The sequence below is a fragment of the Pristiophorus japonicus genome, chromosome 3 (assembly GCF_044704955.1).
Source record: "Pristiophorus japonicus isolate sPriJap1 chromosome 3, sPriJap1.hap1, whole genome shotgun sequence".
In the NCBI taxonomy this organism is placed as follows: domain Eukaryota; kingdom Metazoa; phylum Chordata; class Chondrichthyes; family Pristiophoridae; genus Pristiophorus; species Pristiophorus japonicus.
Genome location: NC_091979.1, coordinates 24,105,358 through 24,126,559, shown reverse-complemented (window position 1 = coordinate 24,126,559; position 21,202 = coordinate 24,105,358). Strand labels below are relative to the sequence as shown.

The 21,202-nt window shown below is 44.5% G+C and overlaps 1 protein-coding gene across 4 annotated transcripts in view; it reads right to left on the bottom strand.

The window, feature by feature from the left end:
- The window catches only part of sec22a (SEC22 homolog A, vesicle trafficking protein), an 89,250-nt gene that overhangs the window by 49,449 nt on the left and 18,599 nt on the right, over positions 1 to 21,202 (bottom strand). For all 4 annotated transcript variants that reach the window (XM_070875259.1, XM_070875260.1, XM_070875257.1 and 1 more), the window contains 3 exons: positions 19,864 to 20,067; positions 10,638 to 10,801; positions 3,322 to 3,501 (listed from right to left, as the gene is read on the bottom strand). In XM_070875259.1, coding sequence (XP_070731360.1) covers positions 3,322 to 3,501; positions 10,638 to 10,801; positions 19,864 to 20,045 — 526 coding nt within the window. In that variant the 5' untranslated portion in view covers positions 20,046 to 20,067. The remainder of the gene's footprint in view (positions 1 to 3,321; positions 3,502 to 10,637; positions 10,802 to 19,863; positions 20,068 to 21,202) is intronic.

The following is a 21,202-nucleotide window of genomic DNA, read 5'->3' as shown; positions in this document are numbered from 1 at the left end:
TCAACCGTGTGGCTAACACGGGAAATTAGGGATAGTGTTAAATCCAAGGAAGAGGCATATAAATTGGCCAGAAAAAGCAGCAAACCTGAGGACTGGGAGAAATTTAGAAGTCAGCAGAGGAGGACTAAAGGTTTAATTAGGAGGGGGAAAATAGAGTATGAGGGGAAGCTTGCTGGGAACATAAAAACTGACTGCAAAAGCTTCTACAGATATGTGAAGAGAAAAAGATGAGTGAAGACAAACGTAGGTCCCTTGCAGTCAGAATCAGGTGAATTTATAATGGGGAACAAAGAAATGGCAGACCAATTGAACAAATACTTTGGTTCTGTCTTCACGAAGGAAGACACACATAACCTTCCGGAAATACTAGGGGACCGAGGGTCTAGCGAGAAGGAGGAACTGAAGGAAATCCTTATTAGTCAGGAAATTGTGTTAGGGAAATTGATAGGATTGAAGGCCGATAAATACCCAGGGCCTGATAGTCTGCATCCCAAAGTAGTTAAGTGGCCCAAGAAATAGTGGATGCATTGATGATCATTTTCCAACAGTCTATCGACTTTGGATCAGTTCTTATGGACTAGAGGGTAGCTAATGTAACACCACTTTTTAAAAAAGGAGGGAGAGACAAAACGGGTAATTATAGACCGTTTAGCCTGATATCAGTAGTGGAGAAAATGTTGGAATCCAATTATTAAAGATGAAATAGCAGCGCATTTGGAAAGCTGTGACAGGGTCGGTCCAAGTCAGCATGGATTAATGAAAGGGAAATCATGCTTGACAAATCTTCTGGAATTTTTTGAGGATGTAACTAGTAGAGTGGACAAATGAGAACCAGTGGATGTGATGTATTTGGACTTTCAAAAGGCTTTTGACAAGGTCCCACACAATAGGGACCCCAGCTATTTACAATATATATCAATGATTTAGATGAGGGAATTGAGTGTAATATCTCCAAGTTTGCAGACGACACTAAGCTGGGTGGCGGCGTGATCTGTGAGGAGGATGCTAAGAGGCTGCAGGGTGACTTGGACAGGTTAGGTGAGTGGGCAAATGCATGGCAGATGCAGTATAATGTGGATAAATGTGAGGTTATCCACTTTGGTGGCAAAAACATGAAGGCAGAATATTATCTGAATGGCGGCAGATTAGGAAAAGGGCTGGTGTAACGAGACCTGGGTGTCACGGAACATCAGTCATTGAAAGTTGGCATGCAGTACAGCAGGCGGTGAAGGCGGCAACTGGTATGTTGGCCTTCATAGCTAGGGGATTTGAGTATAGGAGCAGGGAGGTCTTAATGCAGTTGCCTCACCTGGAATATTGTGTTCAGTTTTGGTCTCCTAATCTGAGGAAGGACGTTCTTGCTATTGAGGGAGTGCAGCGAAGGTTCACCAGACTGATTCCCGGGATGGTGGGACTGACGTAAGAGGAGAGACTGGATCGACTAGGCTTATATTCACTGGAGTTTAGAAGAATGAGAGGGGATCTCATAGAAACATATAAAATTCTGACGGGACTGGACAGGTTAGATGCAGGCAGAATGTTCCCGATGTTGGGGAAGTCCAGAACCAGGGGTCACAGTCTAAGAATAAGGGGTAAGCCATTTAGGACCAAGATGAGGAGAAACTTCTTCATTCAGAGAGTTGTTAACCTCTGGAATTCTCTACCGCAGAGAGTTGTTCATGCCTGTTCGTTAGATATATTCAAGAGGGAGTTAGATATGGCCCTGGTGGCTAAAGGGATCAAGGGGTATGGAGAGAAAGTAGGACAGGGGTACTGAGGTGAATGATCAGCCATGATCTTATTGAATGGAGGTGCAGGCTCGAAGGGCCGAATGGCCTACTCCTTCACCTATTTTCTATGTTTCTATGTATCCATTAAAGATAACAGATTAGAAAAAAGACATGCGTGTTGTAGTTGATCATTTGAGGCTTTTAGAAGTAAAGCAAACCGGGTTTACGTTGTATTGCTAGTATCACTGAGTATAAAATAAAGATCTATTAAAACTTTGGTACATCCACAGTTGGGAGAATGATATCCGTTGTGGTCCCTCATATAGTAACATAGTAATGGCTGTGCAAAGGGTGCAGAGAAGAGCAACCAGAATGACACCAAATCTTAAGAGCTCTTTGTTATGAATATAGGCTTCAAGAATTAATATTACACTGGAAAAACACTGACTTGAAGGGGAGATGATTGAAATTTACAGAATGATGAAAGGATTGGTGCTAGCATAGTTAGAGATATGTTATTTGAGATGAATGGGGATGGCGTAGGACGAGAGGTTATGCTTATAAAATCCACAGGCAGAGACTTTGGATAGATGCCAGGAAATATTTATTTTCACTGAGCATCATTGTACTCTGGAACAAACTACCCAGATATGCTGAGTACGAATGTGTAAAGACCTTTAAAGGGGAACTTAAGAAGTTGCTGAGAGAAGGGGACATTTCCAGTTACAAGAGGTAAGTTGCTAGTTAGTTGTGATGAATCATGGCCGAACGTAATCTCCTGAAGTTTGCTCAACTGACTTAGGGAAATGGAGAATTTTTCCTTGTCTGGCCCCAGTTTTTTTGCTTCTGCCAGGAGACAATATTGCATGGGACTGGATGAACATGAGAAGCTGTAACATAAACTGGGTAGGATGATCTGGGTGGACCCGATAGTCCTCTGACCCTTATTTACACACATTTGAACGTACGTGACAGGGATTACATGCTGAAGCTACAGTCAGATAGGATTTTTTACCGGGATGTTCTCAGTACTGTGGACAGCAGAGTTGCCACAATGAAGGGATTTGAATGGAGAGTGGTGGAAGAGTTGTGCATGGGGTTGGGTGCTTAAGTGTTTAAGAACATTCTAAACAAAGGGAGGTCAAAGCTTGGTCTGTGGTACAGAAGCAACAATACCTTGCATTTATAAAGCACCTTTAATGTAGTACAACATCCCAAGACCCTTTAAAAGAACGTAAATTTGACACTGAGCCACATAAGGAGATATTAGGGCAGGTGATCAAAAGCTTGGTTGAAGAGGTAGGTTTTAAGGAACATCTTAAATGCAATTGTCAAAAGTCAGTGATTACTGGTCCAAGGAGATTTTTGCCTGATTATGTTTCTGTGAACTGGATGTTTTGTTACATTAAAGATGCTACATAAATGCAAGTTGTTGTTGTTGAGGGATACGTGAGACACGAGGAGCTGAGCAGAGAGGGAATAAGGAAGCTGGCGTTGTGGAATCAGGTTTGGGGTGGGGGGCGGTGTAGGCAGAGCAAATTCTTTTGGTACCACATATTCACGAAACTTGCAAAAAATAAAAATGCCTCACCTATCCCCTTGTAGGGGGCAGAATGTGAATATACATTTCCATTTGCTGTTCCAAGGTCAAGCATAGTTAGCTGATGGGGAGGCCTCAATTTGATCTCTGTCTGCATGTCAGCGAGGTTGATCTTCGTAGATAGAGACCGAGGGTTATTGTACCTCTGCTTGGTCTTCTGGATAAAATTATCTGGAGATTTAAAGTGAACACATTTTGAAAAATAAAAACTTTTTACTCTTTGTTAAAAAAAATAGACTTGAGGACTTTATTCATTGTTTCATCAAAAATATAGACTTATATAATGTTTCATGAATAAAAAAAAATTAATCTAACAGAAACTTTTATCTGCCCTGCCCCCCCCCCCCCACCGCCAAGTCATGGGTGATGGGGGTGGCACTGGGTTGCTCTAAATTGGTTCGGAAGCCAGTCTGATATTAGAGCTTGCAATGGAATCACTCCAGTGCTCTCCCTCTAACTGACATCACCAAAGCGGCCCATCCATCATCATCATCATAGGCAGTCCTTCGAAATCGAGGAAGACTTGCTTCAACTCTAAAAGTGAGTTCTCAGGTGACTGAACAGTCCAATATGGGAATTACAGTCTCTGTCACAGGTGGGACAGACAGTTATTGAAGGAAAGGGTGGGTGGGGAGTCTGGTTTGCCTCACGCTCCTTCCGCTGCCTGCGCTTGATTTCGGCATGCTCTCGGCGACGAGACGAGAGGTGCTTAGCGCCCTCCCGGATGCTCTTCCTCCACTTAGGGCGATCTCTGGCCAGGGACTACCAGGTGTCGGTGGGGATGCCGCACCCCATCAAGGAGGCTCTGAAGTTGTCCCCATAATGTCCCCTCTGCCCACCTGGGGCTCGCTTGCCATGTAGGAGTTCCAAGTACAGCGCTTGCTTTAGGAGTCTTGTGTCCGGCATGCGAACAATGTGGCCCGCCCAACGGAGCTGGTCAAGTGTGGTCAGTGCTTCAATGCTGGGGATGTTGGCCTGATCAAGAATACCAACGTTGGTGCGTCTGTCCTCCCAAGCCTCTGCAGGATCTTGCGGAGACATCGTTCCAGCAATTTGAGGTGTCTACTGTATATGGTCCATGTCTTTGAGCCATACAGGATGGCCAGTATCACTGCAACCCTGTAGATCATAAGCAGCCCATCAGGGATAGAAACACTACATGCTGGTAATAAAAGTAAGAAACAATTCTACCGGCTACTAATAAGACAGTTACTTTTTCCTCTGCAAAAAGATTGTTGTGTATCTGTAAAGCATGCACTCCCATGTTCCGCCACCAGGGAGCTCATCGCCTGAAGTCCCAAGGGATCCCAGCATCCCTTGGGAGCACTGTATGTAAGCTCTGGAGTGTCTTATTAAAGATTGCGGTCACTGTTACTTTAACCTCCCTGTGTGCAGCCTCATCTGTGTTAGGAACACAATAACTGGCGACGAGAATACGAATCCAACACAAAGATGCAGCAAACTGTGGGCATCCTGGCGAAGTTCTCGGAGGGTGAGGACTGGGAAGCCTATGTCGAACGGCTAGACCAGTACTTTATAGTCAACGAGCTGGACGGAGAAGGAAGCGCTGCAAAAAGGAGAGCGGTCCTCCTCACAGTCTGCGGGGCACCGACCTACAGCCTCATGAAGAATCTTCTGGCTCCGGTGAAACCCACAGATAAGTCGTATGAGGAGCTGTGTACACTGGTTCGGGAGCATCTTAAACCGAGGGAGAGCGTGCTGATGGCAAGGTTTCGGTTCTACACGTGCCAGCGATCTGAAGGTCAGGAGGAGGCAAGCTAATTCGCCGAGCTAAGGCAACTTGCAGGACAATGCGAGTTTGATGGCTACCTGGAGCAACCTTTTTGTACTGGGCACTGGCCTCGAGACCATCCTACGAAAACTTTTGACTGTAGAGACACTGACCCTCAGTAAGGCCATTGCGATAACACAGGCGTTTATGTCCACCAGTGATAACACCAAACAAATCTCTCAGCACACAAGTGCTTGCAATGTTCATAAATTAACTGGAACTGTGTTTACGAGCCGAAATGTACAGGGCAGAACCCACAACTGCCAGCAGACCTCAGGTGACCCAGATGACTCAGAGTCCTCAACAAAGGATGAATGCAAGGCAATTCACACCTTGTTGGCGTTGTGGAGGCTTCCATTCAGCCTATTCATGCCGCTTCAAAGGGTATGTTTGCAAGAGCTGTGGAACAATGTGGCACCTCCAACGAGCTTGCAAACAAGCTGCAAGCTCTGCAAAACCTGCTAACCACCACATGGCAGAGGAAGATCGGTCCATGGTGGATCAAAGCAATTTCAAACCTCAGAGAGAGGCAAATGCTGAAGTACACGGGGTGCACACATTTTCCATGAAATGTCCACCTATAATGCTAAACGTAAAATTGAATGGCTTACCCGTAGCCATGGAACTGGTGCAACAAGGCATTCAGATCAGCCCTGAGCCCCATCCACACAAAACTGAGAACGTACACCAAAGAGCTCATCACTGTCCTGGGCAGCGCCATGGTCAAGGTCACCTACGAGGGCACTGTGCACGAACTGCCACTCTGGATTGTCCCGGGCGATGGCCCCGCACTGCTTGGAAGGAGCTGGCTGGGCAAAATCAGCTGGACCTGGGATGACATCCGAGCGCTATCACATGTCGATGAGGCCTCATGTACCCAGGTTCTTAACAAATTTCTTTCGCTTTTTGAGCCAGGCATTGGAAATTTTCCGGGGCAAAGGTGCGGATCCACTTGGTCCCAGAGGCACAACCCATTCACCACAATGCGCAAGCAGTACCTCACATGATGAGCGAGAGAGTGGAAAGCGAGCTGGACAGGCTGCAACGCGAGGGCATCATCTCCACGGTGGAATTCAGCGAGTGGGTCAGCCCAATTGCTCCAGTACTCAAAAGTGATGGCACGGTCAGGATTTGTGGAGATTATAAAGTAACTATTAATCATTTCTCGCTACAGGACCAATACCCGTTACCTAAGGCAGACGACATATTTGCGACGCTGGCAGGAGGCAAGACGTTCACCAAGCTCGACCTGACTTCAGCCTACGTGACGCAGGAGCTGGAGGAGTCTTCGAAGGGCCTCACCTGCATCAACACGCACAAGTGACTGTTCATCTACAACAGATGCCCGTTTGGAATTCGGTCGGCTGCAGTGATCTTCCAGAGAAACATGAAGAGCCTACTCAAGTCGGTACGATACACGGTGGTCTTTCAGGGCAACATATTGGTCATGGCTCGGGACACCGTTGAGCACCTACAAAACCTGGAGGAGGTCCTCCAGCGACTGGATCGCGTAGGGCTGCGGCTGAAGAGGTCGAAATGCGTCTTCATGGCAACAGAAGTGGAGTTTTTGGGGAGAATGATCGCAGCGGACAGCATTCGGCCCACAGACGCCAAGACAGAGGCGATCAGGAACACGCCCAGGCCACAGAACGTCACGGAGTGCGGTCGTTCCTGGGACTCCTCAACTATTTTGGTAACTTCTTACCGGGGTTAAGCACCCTTTTAGAGCCCCTACATGTGTTATTGCGCAAAAGTGAGAACTGGGTATGGGGAAAAATCCAAGTAATTGCTTTTGAGAAAGCCAGAAACATTTTATGCTCCAACAAGCTGCTTGTATTGTATAACCCGTGAAAAAGACTTGTGCAAGCATGTGACGCATCGTCGTACGGAGTCGGGTGTGTATTACAACAAGCTAACGTTGCGGAGAAGTTGCAACCTGTTGCCTATGCTTCCAGGAGCTTGTCTAAGGCCGAGAGGGCTTACAGCATGATTGAGAAAGAGGCATTAGCATGTGTGTTCGGGGTAAAGAAAATGCATCAGTACCTGTTTGGCCTCAAATTTGAGCTGGAAACCGATCACAAGCCCCTCACTCCCTGTTCGCTGAAAACAAGGGGATAAATACTAATGCCTCAGCCCGCATACAAAGGTGGGCACTCACGCTATCAGCGTATAACTATACCATCCGCCACAGGCCAGGCACCGAGAACTGTGCGGATGCTCTCAGTTGGCCACCATTGCCCACCACAGGGATGGAAATGGCGCAGCCTGCAAACTTGTTGATGGTGGCGCAACCAGCAGACTTGTTGATGGTCATGGAAGCGTTTGAAAATTATAAATCACCTGTCACGGCCCGCCAGATTAGGACTTGGACCAGCCAAGATCCTCTGCTGTCCCTAGTAAAAAACTGTGTACTGTATGGGAGCTGGACCAGCATCCCCGTTGAAATGCAAGAGCCAATCAAGCCGTTCCAGCGGCGATAGGACGAGCTGTCCATTCAGGCAGACTGCCTGTTGTGGGGTAACCGCGTAGTGCTACCAAAAAAGGGCAGGGAGACGTTCATCTCGGATCTCCACAGCACAGATCTGGGTATAGTAATGATGAAAGCGATAGCCAGATCCCACGTGTGGTGACCCGGTATCGACTCTGACTTAAGAGTCCTGTGTACGGCAATGCAGCATTTGTGCTCAGTTGAGCAACGCGCCCAGAGAGGCACCACTAAGTTTGTGGTCCTGGCCCTCCAGATCATGGTCGAGGATCCATGTCGACTGTGCGGGCCTGTTTCTCGGTAAAATGTTCCTGGTGGTGGTGGATGCTTTTTCAAAATGGATTGAATGTGAAATAATGTCGGGAAGCACCGCCACCGCCACCATTGAAAGCCCGAGGGCCATGTTTGCCACCCACGGCCTGCCTGATATACTGGTCAGTGACAAAGGACCATGTTTCACCAGTGCCGAATTTAAAGAATTCATGACCCGCAATGAGATCAAACATGTCACCTCGGCCCCGTTTAAACAGCATCCAATGGGCAGGCAGAGCGGGCAGTACAAACCATCAAACAGAGTCTTAAACAAGTCACAGAAGGCTCACTCCAAACCCGCCTGTCCCGAGTACTGCTTAGCTACCGCACGAGACCCCACTTGCTCACAGGGGTGCCCCCGACTGAGCTACTCATGAAAAGGACACTTAAAACCAGACTCTCGCTGATTCACCCCAACCTGCATGATCAGGTAGAGAGCAGGCGCCAGCAACAAAATGTACACGATGGTCGCGCCACTGTGTCATGGGAAATTGATCTGAATGACCTTGTGTATGTACTAAACTATGAAAATGGTCCCAAGTGGATCGTGGGCACAGTGATAGCTAAAGGAGGGAATAGGGATATTTTGTAGTCAAACTAGACAATGGACAAATTTGCAGAAAGCACCTGGACCAAACGAGGCTGCAGTTCACAGACTCCTTGAACAACCCAAAGCAGACACCACCTTTTTCGAGCCCACAACACACACCCAAAGGATCAACGACACCACGCCGGACCAGGAAATCAAACCCATCACGCCCAACAGCCCAGCAAGGCCAGGCTCACCTAGCAGCCCGGCAGGGTCAACAACACGCCAGCCGAGCGAGGGCACAGCCAACACACCAGAACAGACATTTGTACCAAGGCGGTCCACCAGGGAAAGAAAGGCTTCTGACCGCCTCACCTTGTAAATAGTTTTCACTTTGACTTTGGCTGGGGGGAGGGGGGGGGGTGGGAAAGTGATGTTGTGTATCTGTAAAGCATACACTCCCATGTTCCGCCACCAGGGAGCTCATCCCCTGAAGTTCCAAGGGATCCCAGCATCCTTTGGGAGCACTGTATATAAGCCGGCCCCCAAGGCCTGTTGCTCACTCTGGAGTGTCTTAGTAAAGACTGAGGTCACTGTTACCTTAACCTCCCTGTGTGCAGCCTCACCTGTGTTAGGAACACAATAAAGGTGAACTACTTTGAAACAAAAAATATTTCCCCTTGAGACTTTCCTTTCCTTTCAAACAAAACAATCAATATACAAACAGAAAATGATGGAAATCTCAGCCGGTCAAGCAGCATCTGGGGAGAGAAAGAGAGTTAACGTTTCAGGTCTGTGAACTTTCGTCAGAACTGGGAAAGGTCGAGATGTAACAAGGTTCTTAAAGCAGTGCAGGGGGCGGTGTAAGGTGGGTGGGGAGGAAAGAACAAAAGGGAAGGTCTGTGATAGGGTGGAAGGCAGGATAGATTACGGGCTAGAATTTGCACTGTTTCACCGCCCGCTTTCTTGGCGGTATTGGCCGTTTTGGGCAAGAACCGGGTCGGCGAAAAATTCCCCAGCTGAGGCACGCCGGTGGTTTCAAGGTACCGCTGGGGAGCAGACCGCCAGCGTGTACCGTCCTCAGATCGCCCCGGTGCGATTTTTGGCTGAGCAGGGACCCGTAGGTAAGTATAAAAGAACATTTTTAAAACCCCTCACGAGGATCAGCGGAGCTGGGCGGTAGGTAAGTAAGTCTGCAAGAAAATGATAAGTGATTGGTTCTTTACCATTTATTTTCAAAATCTGTTGTTGTGATTTAATTTAAAAGTGTGTTGGGAATGTTCCCAAATATTTTTCCCGCTTTTTCCCCCTTCGTGTTTTTGTCACGTGATATTTTACCGCGTTTTTTTTCCCCGCATTTTTTTCACGCTTTTTTTCCCTGTGTTTTTTTTTCCCGCGTTTTTTTTCCCCCGTGATTTTTTTCCTATGTTTTTTGAAAAATTATTTTTATTCTTTTTCTCATGTTAGGCCCAACCCGCACCCTCAGGGTAAATTTTTATAGATTTTTAAATTTATCGCCCATTTTCTTTAGGCACCACCCAATCTACCCAAAATTGCACTTTTGCGGCCAGATTGGGGGTGCAAGGCCCATATTTTTCGTTGGGTGGATTTAAAAAAATTGTTTTCGAGAAGTTTTCGCCGGAGATAATCTTCCCAACCGTAGCGGTTTTTTGGGTGGCAATTGGGAGCTGGCGGGCTTTGGGGAAATTCTAGCCCCATGAGACAAACAGGATGATGGGCAAAAATGAGAAAAGAGACAAACGGAAATCCCATCTCAGGGAAGAGCAGAACTTCTTTAAGGTGGGCATTCCGAGAAGAGAAGTGGCAGTTAATCAATATTCTTTGTTGGTTCAGCCAAATACGATCAGAACTTAAATAACTTACCACTGGAAGCTCATAACCTCTATTATCTGCCAGGTGGCAAGTTCCTCGTCGCAATCGTGTCCAAATTACTATGCAAGATGTGACTTATGCACTCGACTTTACAGTACCAAAATGAAAAATTATATTCCATGTAATAAAATTAATTAGATTTACATATTTATCAAAGTGTATTGCCTCTCTCTCAGTCATATGTAATTAACACTTTGAAAGTCTTTCCACTCCACAAATTAGCATTTTATAAGACAAATTATTACTTCCATCATATACAATCAATTTACGGAAAAGAAGCCTGGCTGGAAGCTCACCAAATTCTATGAAGGAGTATGGTCTGACTGCAGTGTTTATCCTCAGCGTATCATATAAAGTAATGAATTCTCGTTGCAGTTCATCCAAGAAACAGAAAGCGAGAACATTTGGGTAGTTTTCAGAGCAGATCATCATATACCCCACTCCTAATGAACTTATAAAGCTAAGGAGAGGAAGAACAAGTTAATTCGATCTATGATACAGAAAATAATGAAATGCAATTACTGTAAAGAAATGGTTCATGAATAATCTAGCAAAATGTACATAACAAAAATAACTCCATTATATATTTTGCAAATGAACTTGATTCTTTAAAGTCTCTTCTAGAGTTTAGATGAATGAGAGGTGATCTCATTGAAACATACAAACTTCTTACAGGGCATGACAGGGAAGATGCAGGGAGGATGTTTCCTCTGGCTGAAGAGTCTAGAACCAGGGGTCACAATCTCAGAATAAGGGGTTGGTCATTTAGGACTGAGATGAGGAGAAACCTATTCACTCAGAGGGTGGTGAATCTTTGGAATTCTCTACCCCAGAGGGCTGTGGAGGCTCAGTCTTTGAGTATATTGAAGATAGAGATCAATAGATCTTTGGATATTAAGGGTATCAAGGGATATGGGAATAGTGCAAGAAAGTGGAGTTGAGGCAGAAGATCAGCCATGGTCTCATTGAACAGCCTACTCCTGCTCTTAATTCTTATGTTTTGAAACAGAAAGAAAACTTGAAAACCATGTTTCAGTCATGCTCCAAATTTGACTGAATATATGAATTTAACCACAACTCATTGATTCAGCATAGATTGTGCTACAGAACACAAACAGAAAATCTGCACCAATACTTTTCTTCACGAGCAATTTAATCTAACCCCACGCTGCTTTCTTTTTATTCATTCACGGGATGTGGGTGTCACTGGCAATGCCCCTCCCTAATTGCTCTTGAGAAGGTGGTGGTGAACCACTGCAGTGCGTATGATGAAAGTACTCCCAAAGTGCTGTTAGGGAGGGAGTTCCAGGATTTTGACCCTGCAACGAAGAAGGAACAGCGATATATCTCCAAGTCAGGAAATTATTTTCTTCGCACATTTCAAAGAATTTAAGGTCTCTACTTCAGCAGTTTGCAAGAGAGAATTCTACACTCTTAACTATCTTCTTGGTTTAGAAACAAAATTCTGACCACCTTCATATTTCTTTTTGTGATGATCATAAATTTGGCGTCCTAGTGCTACCGTGTCACAGACCAGCAGTCAACAGCAGTCTGTTTGGCTGCTGAAGGTGACTGCTCTGCGGTGGCACAGTGGGTAACACCCTCGCCTCGGAGTCCAAAGGTTGTGGGTTCAAGTCCAGAGAACAAAAATCTAGGCGACACTCCAGTTCAGTACTGAGGGAGTGCTGCACTGCCGGAGGTGCCGTCTTTTGGATGAGATGTTAAACCGAGGCCCCGTCTGCCCTCTCAGGTGGACGGAAAAGATCTCATGGCATATTTCAAAGAAGAGCAGGGGAATTATCCCCGGTGTCCTGGCCAATATTTATCCCTCAATCAAACCGATTATGTAGTCATTACCACATTGCTGTTTGTGGGAGTTTGCTGTGCGCAAGTTGGCTGCCGCGTTTCCCACATTACAAAAGTGACTACACTTCAATAAATACTTCATTGGCTGTAAAGCGATTTGGGAGGTCCGATGGTCGTGAAAGGCGTTATATAAATGCGTCTTTTATTTCATTGCTTTTCCATCATTTGGGATTTAACTTGATTCTACGACCTAACATTGCTCTAAGGCGGCTGTGTGGAGTCAAACCTCAATATTAGAAAATCATGTGAACTGCCAAAGCAATTCTTACCAAGTATTTCACCACCAAATCCTGAGCTTTATGATTGACTGTAAAGAAACCTCAGGTGGTAATAGGAGAAACGAGGCTGGTCTTACTGTAGTCTGGGGTTGAAATCCAAAAGGAAAATTGGCTGAAAAGCTCTTACTTACAGGAGAACAGATTGCATTGTTGCTGATTGCCAACAATGGGGAACAGTGAGTGAGTGTTGCTGCAGCAATAAAAACACATTATTGCTAACAGACCTCACAAAGCACATTAAAATGGGAGTGTGAAAGTGAGGTTGCAAGCCCCTTCCTTGTTAGGGGGGATATTTATTTTCTCCTTTACCCTGGTGTCCTCACATCAGGCAAAGTTAAGGAAAGCAGTCAACCTGCTCACAGGCCCTCAGTCACTCTGAATCAGCCAGTGGAAGGTGCACAAAAGTGGATTGGAGAAAACTCACCCACTGACATTCTCTCCCAACTTGTGAAGAAACACAAATTCATCACTTCCGCACAGGCAGAGACAAGTTTGTGGACATGAATCGTATACTCTACAGAGCCATAGGTTGGTGCTCCAACGTGCTACGCTAGGGTGCTGCCCAACATTTCAATTTTAAAATAATTTCAAAAAAAATTAAAACCCAATATTGACAGCTGTATTTTCTTGTGCTCTACAGTAAATGACTGCCGCCTCAGCTTACGTTAGTGACCCCAAATGTACAATATTGCCTGCAAGCCTGAATTCCTGTTTGATAAACTTAAAAGCTTCTTTGGTTGATCAAAATAGCCTTAAAAAGAAAGGTGCATTTATATAGCGCCTTTCACGACCACCGGACATCCCAAAGCGCTTTACAGCCAATGAAGTTTTTTTTATATGTGTGGTCACTGTTGTAATGTAGGAAACACAGCAGCCCTTTGCACACAGCAAGCCCCCACAAACAGCAATGTGATAATGACCCCATAATCTGTTTTAGCGATGTTGACTGAAGGATAAATATTGGCCAGGACACTCGGGATAACTCCCCTGCTCTTCTTTGAAACATTGCCATGAGATCTTTTACATGCACTTGAGAGAGCAGATGGGCCTGTCATTTGAAAGATGGCACCTCTGATAATGCAGCACTCCCTCAGTACTGCACTGGAGTGTCAGTTTAGATTTTTGTGCTCAAGTCTCTGGAGTGGGACTTGAAAATTGTATGCCTATGTTAACGTAATAACAAAGATGGTTTTAAAAACTTTAAAAGTACATTCCTTACCTGCATTCTAGCGTCATCTTAGGATGCATTTACATTATGGCTGTAGTATTGATTTGAATCAAAACTGCTTCACACTGCAATTATAGTGTAAAAACAGCTGGAATTGCTTGCCCTGCCACAGGAATAAATCATAGAAGTTTACAGCATGGAAGGAGACCATTTCGGCCCATCGTGTCCATGCCGGCCAATAAGAGGCTATCCAGCCTAATCCCACTTTCCAGCTCTAGGTCCATAACCCTGCAGGTTACGGCACTTCAGGTGCAAATCCAAGTACTTTTTAAATGTGGTGACGTTTCTGCCTCTACCACCCTTTCAGGCAGTGAATTCCAGACCTCCACACCCTCTGCGTGAAGAAATTTCCCCTCAAATCCCCTCTAAACCTTCTACCAATTACTTTAAATTTATGCCCCCTGGTTGTTGACCCCTCTGCTGAGGGAAATAGGCTCTTTCTATCCTATATCTAGGCCCCTCATCATTTTATACATGTCATGAGGTCTCCCCTCAGCCTCCTTTGATCCAATGAAAACAAATCCAGCCTATCTAACTGTCCTCATGGCTTAGATTCTCCACTCCTGGCAATATCCTTGTAAATCTCCTCTGTACCCCCTCCTGTGCAATCACGTCCTTCCTGTAATGCGGTGACCAGAACTACATTGTCCAACTGTGGCCTAACCAATGTTTTATACAGTTCAAGCATAATCTCCCTGCTCGTGTATTCTATGCCTCGACTAATAAAGGCAAGCATTCCGTATGCCTTCTTAACCACCTTATCTACCTGGCCTGCTACTTTCAGGGATCTGTGGACAAGCACTCCCAGGTCCCTTTGTTCCTCTACACTTCTCAGTCACCTACCATTTAATGTGTATTCCCTTTCCTTGTTAGCCCTCCCAAAATGCATTACCTCACACTTCTCTGGATTAAATTCCATTTGCCACTGTTCTGCCCACCTGACCAGTTGATTGATATCTTACTGCAGTCTACAGCTTTCTTTCTTCTTCATTATCGACTACACAGCCGATTTTAGTATCAACTGCAAACTTCTTAATCATACCCCCTATATTCAAGTCTAGATCATTGATGCATATTACAAAAGCAAGGGATCCAGTACTGAGCCCTGCGGAACCCAAGGAAACATCCTTCCAGTTGCAAAACCACCCATCAACCATTACCCTTTGCTTCCTGCCTCTGAGCCAATTTTGGATCCAACTTGCCACATTGCCCTGGATTCCATGGGAGCAAAATTCATGGAAGTCTCACTCCACTTTGCTCTGAACATACTTTGGGACCGAATTATACTACATAACTGTATTGCTGAAATGCATTGCTGGTATTGAACCAAAATCACTTTGCGTCAACACTAAACTTGGGAGTATACATGCATCCTAAAATTGCACAGAACCAGAGAGTTACCACAATCATTGTGATAACCCCTCACCTCCCTGTATAACAGGATAATGTTGTACTTTTACACACACAACTGGTCAATGTTGCATTTCTTGTACCTGCAATGTTAGGCCTTTTGCCCCTCTCCCCCAACACTACCAACCTCATTGTTAATCACATTAGCTGCATCTTCACTCAGACTTTCGTACTTCTGTATTTCTTTAATAGGCTACATTTTAAGTAGAGTAGCAGCAATTCAAGCTTGAAGGCTAGGTACAGAATCTAATGCTCCGAATGTTAATAGATTGCTGAACAATACATACTATCCCACAAAGAAAAGGCAGCTTGAACTATTTTTCACGTCACTGGGTCTGCTACAGATTTTAAAACTATTCCAAAAGCTCCATGGTCCATTGAAGGAGGCAGATTATAAAGTATCTGTCCGTTTCACAATACATTCCAGTGTCAAACAAGAGAGGGGAAAATTACACAGGGAATAGGAAAAGTAGGGGACTGGGTGGCACGGTGCAGTAAAAGACTGCCTTTTCTCTTCTCGAGCCTGGGTTCAAATACAGCTACTCTGACGGAATAAAAGATTCATTGCTAGTGAAAGGGAATGTCAACCAGTTCTAAGTCAGCATGGGCTCACAGCAGGAAAAACTGCCTGTAACATGGCAATCTCACTCTGAGATGCCATTAGAATGGTTCAGTAGCAAGTGACTCTCAGGTTCCACTCAAGGCATATTGATGCAGGGAAGTAGGGGGTCATTTGTTCTGTATGTGGCTGTATTTAATGGATGACCAATTGATAAGTGTTCAATTTCCTAGCAGTGACATCTCCCACCTTGAGGAGTACAAAAATTCACACGGGAAGGGAAAAGAGGGGATAATGTGTGACATATGATTAAAGCTAAATCAAATCTCCTTTTAACCCTTCAGATTAACCAGAAAATTACAATCTAGCATTATGTATTTTAAAGAACCATAGAATGATACAGCACAGGAGGCTGCCATTCGGCCCATCATGCCCATGCCAGCTGTTTGAAAGAGCTCTCCAATTAGTCCCACTCGCCTGCTCTTTCCCCATAATCCAGTAAATTTTTTCTCAAGCATTTGTCCCAATTCCCTTCTGAAAGTTACTAGTGAATCTGCTTCCTGCAGGCAGCGCGTTCCAAAGCACAACAACTCGCTGCGTAAAAAAATGTTCCCTCATGTCACCTCAGAATCTTTTGCCAATTGCCTTAAATCTGTGTCCTCTGGTCACTGACCCTTCTGCAACTGGAAATAGTTTATTCTTATTAAAACTGTTCATGATTTTGAACACCTCTATCAAATCTCTTTATAACCTTCTCTGCTATGAGAACAACCCCAGCTTCTCCAGTCTCTCCACATACTCAACCCTGGTACCATTCCAGTAAACCTCCTCTGCACCCTCTCTCAGGTCTTGCCATCCTTCCTAAAGTGGTGTGCCCAGAATTGAACACAATACTCCAGCTGAGGCCTAACCAGTGTTTTATAAAGGTTTCATATAACGTCCTTACTTTTGTACTTTATGCCTCTATTAATAAAGCCAAGGATCCCATATACTGCTTTTAAAAAAACAACACAGCCTTCTCAGCTTGCCCGGCCACCTTCAAAGATTTGTGTACGTACCCCCCAGGTGTTGAGGCTACTTGTAGTACCCCTGCAGTTTCTCCAGTGATATTAGTTAACTCAGACGGGGGACTGACCCTGAGCCCTTCCTGCTCTACCTCAGAAAGAAAGACTTGAAAGAAAGATTTGCATTTATATAGCGCCTTTCACGACCACCGGACGTCTCAAAATGCTTTGCAAGACCAAAAGAACGAACGGCCGAAAATAAAAAAGGAAAGTAGGAAAGAAAGCGCTTTACAGCCAATGAAATACATTTGAAGTGTAGTCGCTGTTGTAATGTACGGAACATTGCAGCCAATTTGTGCACAGCAAGCTCCCACAATCAGCAATGTGACCAGATAATGTTTTTCCAGTGATGTTGGTTGAAAGAAAAAAAAATAAGCGACACATGCATTCCATGAATGGTGTTGAAATACAAGACTGAATCTGAAAGGTATCAAGGAGTCGAAGTAGACTCAGTACGCAACCTATCCAATCAATGCAGAGCAGCACTTAACAAAGTCAACAGAATGCTGAACTGCAGCGCAGTGCAGTGAAGAGCTACAAAGCTGATCCCTAGTGTCAAAAGTCTGAGTTGAGGAAAGGCTGAAGAAACGATTGCTTTTCAACCTGGAATGTAGGCATTCAAGAAGAGATCTTCAATAGGTGTACTGTACAAGACAGTTAAGGGAATGGAAAAGGTAAATCTGAAATATTACATTACAAGTTTAGGACAAGCGGTCATGGATTCAAACTAGCAAAAGGAAAATTATGGGCTGATGTCAGGAGAATTTTCTTTACGCAGACAGTCAATGGAGTAGACGCCTAGGAGAAACATGGAGGCGAAAACCCTGGATCCTATTGAGAAACAATTGCAAGCTTGTGAAATGTAAATTTTGTGGCAATGCATGAAAAGTTCATGTTGGAATTTCAACATTACTGCTTTGTATTTGTTTGAATAACACTTACAACATTTGCACTGGAGAAGGGTAGGAACAACTTTAATATATCAGCACAGGCCTATAGAAATCACATTTAAAAATAAAAACAGATGTCCAGGTCATACATGTTTTTCTTGGAGGAATGTCTCTCCAGTTTTATGCTTTCAACAAGTCCATTAATTATGGATTAAAGAGATGTCAGTCATCACCTCCCCTCACTTCCCTGACTGACCTCTTTGCTAGGCTACACTGCACATCAAAATGTAATGGGGCTGACCTCAGATTGTGGTGGGAACTACAGAAACACGATGACATTTAAGATGATTAATGAAACAGGCAAACATGGATTTAGGAGTCACAGATCTCCAAAACAATAGGCAAAGCTGGCTTTGTTGTATTTATTTCATTTTAAGGCAGTTTCAACCACTATAGCAAACAAAAGCAGCTTTTAACATCTTAATTGTAACACAAGCCCCAAGCCAACAAGGGGCCGAATACACATCTCCAATTCTCCACCAACTATTCTTTATTTTATAGAATATGCACAAGGCAGTGACTAATCTATGCACTACAAAAACACAGCTGACCCTTTGGCTGACATTGACCTGTATACAAGTTTGAACAAAGTGCTCTGCGGAAGACATTCATCTGCATTTAAGTTTACACAGCTTTGTTCCATTTGTTAACAACCTGTAACATTTCTCAACTGTGCCTTACTCTGCAAAAACCTGCTGTACCCAGAATTAGTTTTTTTGCATGGAGCAAAATAGATTTAATGGACATTACAGCTGTGTGTGTGTGATGGGGGGGGAAATAAGAATCGTTCCACCGATATGACTTTTAATGAAAAACACTTGGATTTGCGTGCCCATGATCAAAAGCTGCAGAATGTATATACTTGCGTCACTAATTTCTGCTCCTCACACTTTCTACTTGTGTTTTGTTTGCTGCCCACTCCGCCAAGCCACATGGTGTCCATTCTCACCATTTACAGTCAAACCCCTCAAACAACAATTTCTCCCTCAAGTGTTAAGCTCTCAGAAAATTGTAGGTTCAAGCCTCACTCCAGGACTTGGGCACAGAATTATAGAATAGTACAGCACAGAAGGAGGCCATTCGGCCCATCGAGTCTGCATCCGCTCTTTTGAAGATCAATCCAGTTAGTCTCACTCACCCCACTCTTTCCCCATTTCCCAGCAATTTTTTTCTCCAAATTCCCTTTTGAAAGCTACTACTAAATCTGCTTACCACCACCCTTTCAAGCAGTGCATTCCAAATCCTAACCATTCATTGAGTAATTTTTTTTTCCTTGTGTCACTTCATCTCGGCTGACACCTCAGTGCAGTAGAGAGGGAGCGCTGTATTGTGAGAGGTGCTGTCTTTAGGATAAGATGTTAAATCAATCTGTTTGTTCAGGTGGACGTAAAGGATCCACACAGTGCTGTATGAAGAAGAGCGGGGATTTCTCCCAGTGTCCTGGTCAATAATCCAATAGGGGATTCAGAAGAAACGTCTTTACCCAGAGAGTGATTAGAATGTGGAATTCACTGCTGCAAGGAGCGGTTGAGGCGAATAGCATAGTTGCATTACATTAAAACAGAGATGAGGAGAAATTTCTTCTCTCAGAGGGTTGTAAATCTGTGGAATTCGCTGCCTCAGAGCTGTGGAAGCTGGGACATTGAATAAATTTAAGACTGAAAGAGACATCTTCTTAAACGATAAATGGTTATGGGGAGCGGGCGGGGAAGTGGAGCTGAGTCCATGATCAGATCAGCCATGATCTTACTGAATAGCGGAGCAGGCTCGAGGGGCTGTATGGCCTACTCTTGTTCCTATTTCTTATGTTCTTAAGGGGAGGTTAGATGAGGCAGAAAGGAACAAAAGGTTATGTTGATGGGGTTGGATGAAGAAGTTGGGAAGAGGCTCATGTGGAGCGTAAATACCAGCATGGACCTATTGGGCCAAATGTTCTGTTTCTGTTCTGTAAATACTTTGTAACTACCAAAAGCTGATTTAACATTTGTCTACTTAACAACAGTGAATTCATTTTAAAAGTATTTTGTTGGTTGTGAAGTGCTTTGGGACATAAGACACACTTTAAAAATACAAGTACTTCCTTTCCTTCTACACAAAAAGGTCTGTGCAGATAATCACTTTGTTGCTTCTTAAGCAAAAACAGGGGACGGGGGCATCAATGACTTACTGTATATTGTACTGTACATCTTTCAGAGTGCATCGATCAGGCAGATGGCCTAGCTTTTTTGACAGCACTTTAAGATGCTTCTTGCTCTCCTGTACCCCTTTGTTCAGTTCGTAATCCGTGGAAGCAGAAAGTGGAAGGCCATCTTTGACACGCACAACAGAAGCAAACAGGACCATGGACATTTCCGATAACTTCCCAGGGGTGCTGAAAAACATTTAAGGAAAACGCTTTAACATGTGTTAAGTATGTTAAGCAATTGCACAGTACATAAAAGTTACTTTGAAAAAATTATGTTCAAAAGGTACGATTGGTACATATACTGTTATAGGAACACACTTAAAAATATAAGTATTAGGAGTAGGCCATACGGCCACTCAAGCTTGCTCTGCAAGATCATGGCTAATCTTCGACCTCAACTCCACTTTCCCGCCCGATTCCCATATCCCTTGATTCCCTGAGCGTCCAAAAATCTATCTATCTCAGCCTTGAATATACTCAACGATTCAGCATCCACAACCCTCTGGGGCAGAGAATCCCAAAGATTCACAACCCAATGAGTGAAGAAATTCCTCCTCATCTCAGTTTTAAATGGCTGACTCCTTAGCCTGAGACCACACCCCCTAGTTCAAGACTCTCCAGCCAGGGTAAACAACCTCTCAGCCTCTACACTGTCAATTCCCCTCAGAATATGATATGTTTCAATGAGATCGCCTCTGATTCTTCTAAACTCCAGAGAGTATTGACGCAATCTACTCAATTTCTCCTCATACGACAACCCTCTCATCCCAGGAATCAATCTAGCAATGCAAGTAGACACAGTAGGAGTCAAGGATCCAGGTGAATCGCAGTATTGTTATAGATGTATATCTAAAGAAACATTATTCAGTCACTGCAGAATACGGTAAATAATCTGCAAATGTGCGGGGCAACACAAGAAGTTTCCATCAACATTTCCTTAAATGTAACATGCAGGCATTGAAAAATGCTACCTATTGCAAATGCAGATCTTAAATTGCCAAATATTTCCAGTCTCCTCCTAGAAGCCTCTGTAGATAAAATACTGCTTCTTCTTCTTAGAAGGCAGTCCCCCCCGAAGTCGAGGATGACTTGCTTCCATGCTAATATGAGTTCTAAGGTGACCAATGAGTCCTATGCGGGAGCTGCAGACTCTGTCACAGGTGGGGCAGACGGTGGTTGGAGGGACGGGTGGGTGGGGGTACTTGGTTTGTCGTATGCTCCTTCCGCTGTTTGTACTTGACTCCCGCATGCTCCCGACAATGAAACTCGAAGTGTCCGTCGCCTTCGCGAATGCTTCTCCTCCACCTTGAGCGGTCTTGGG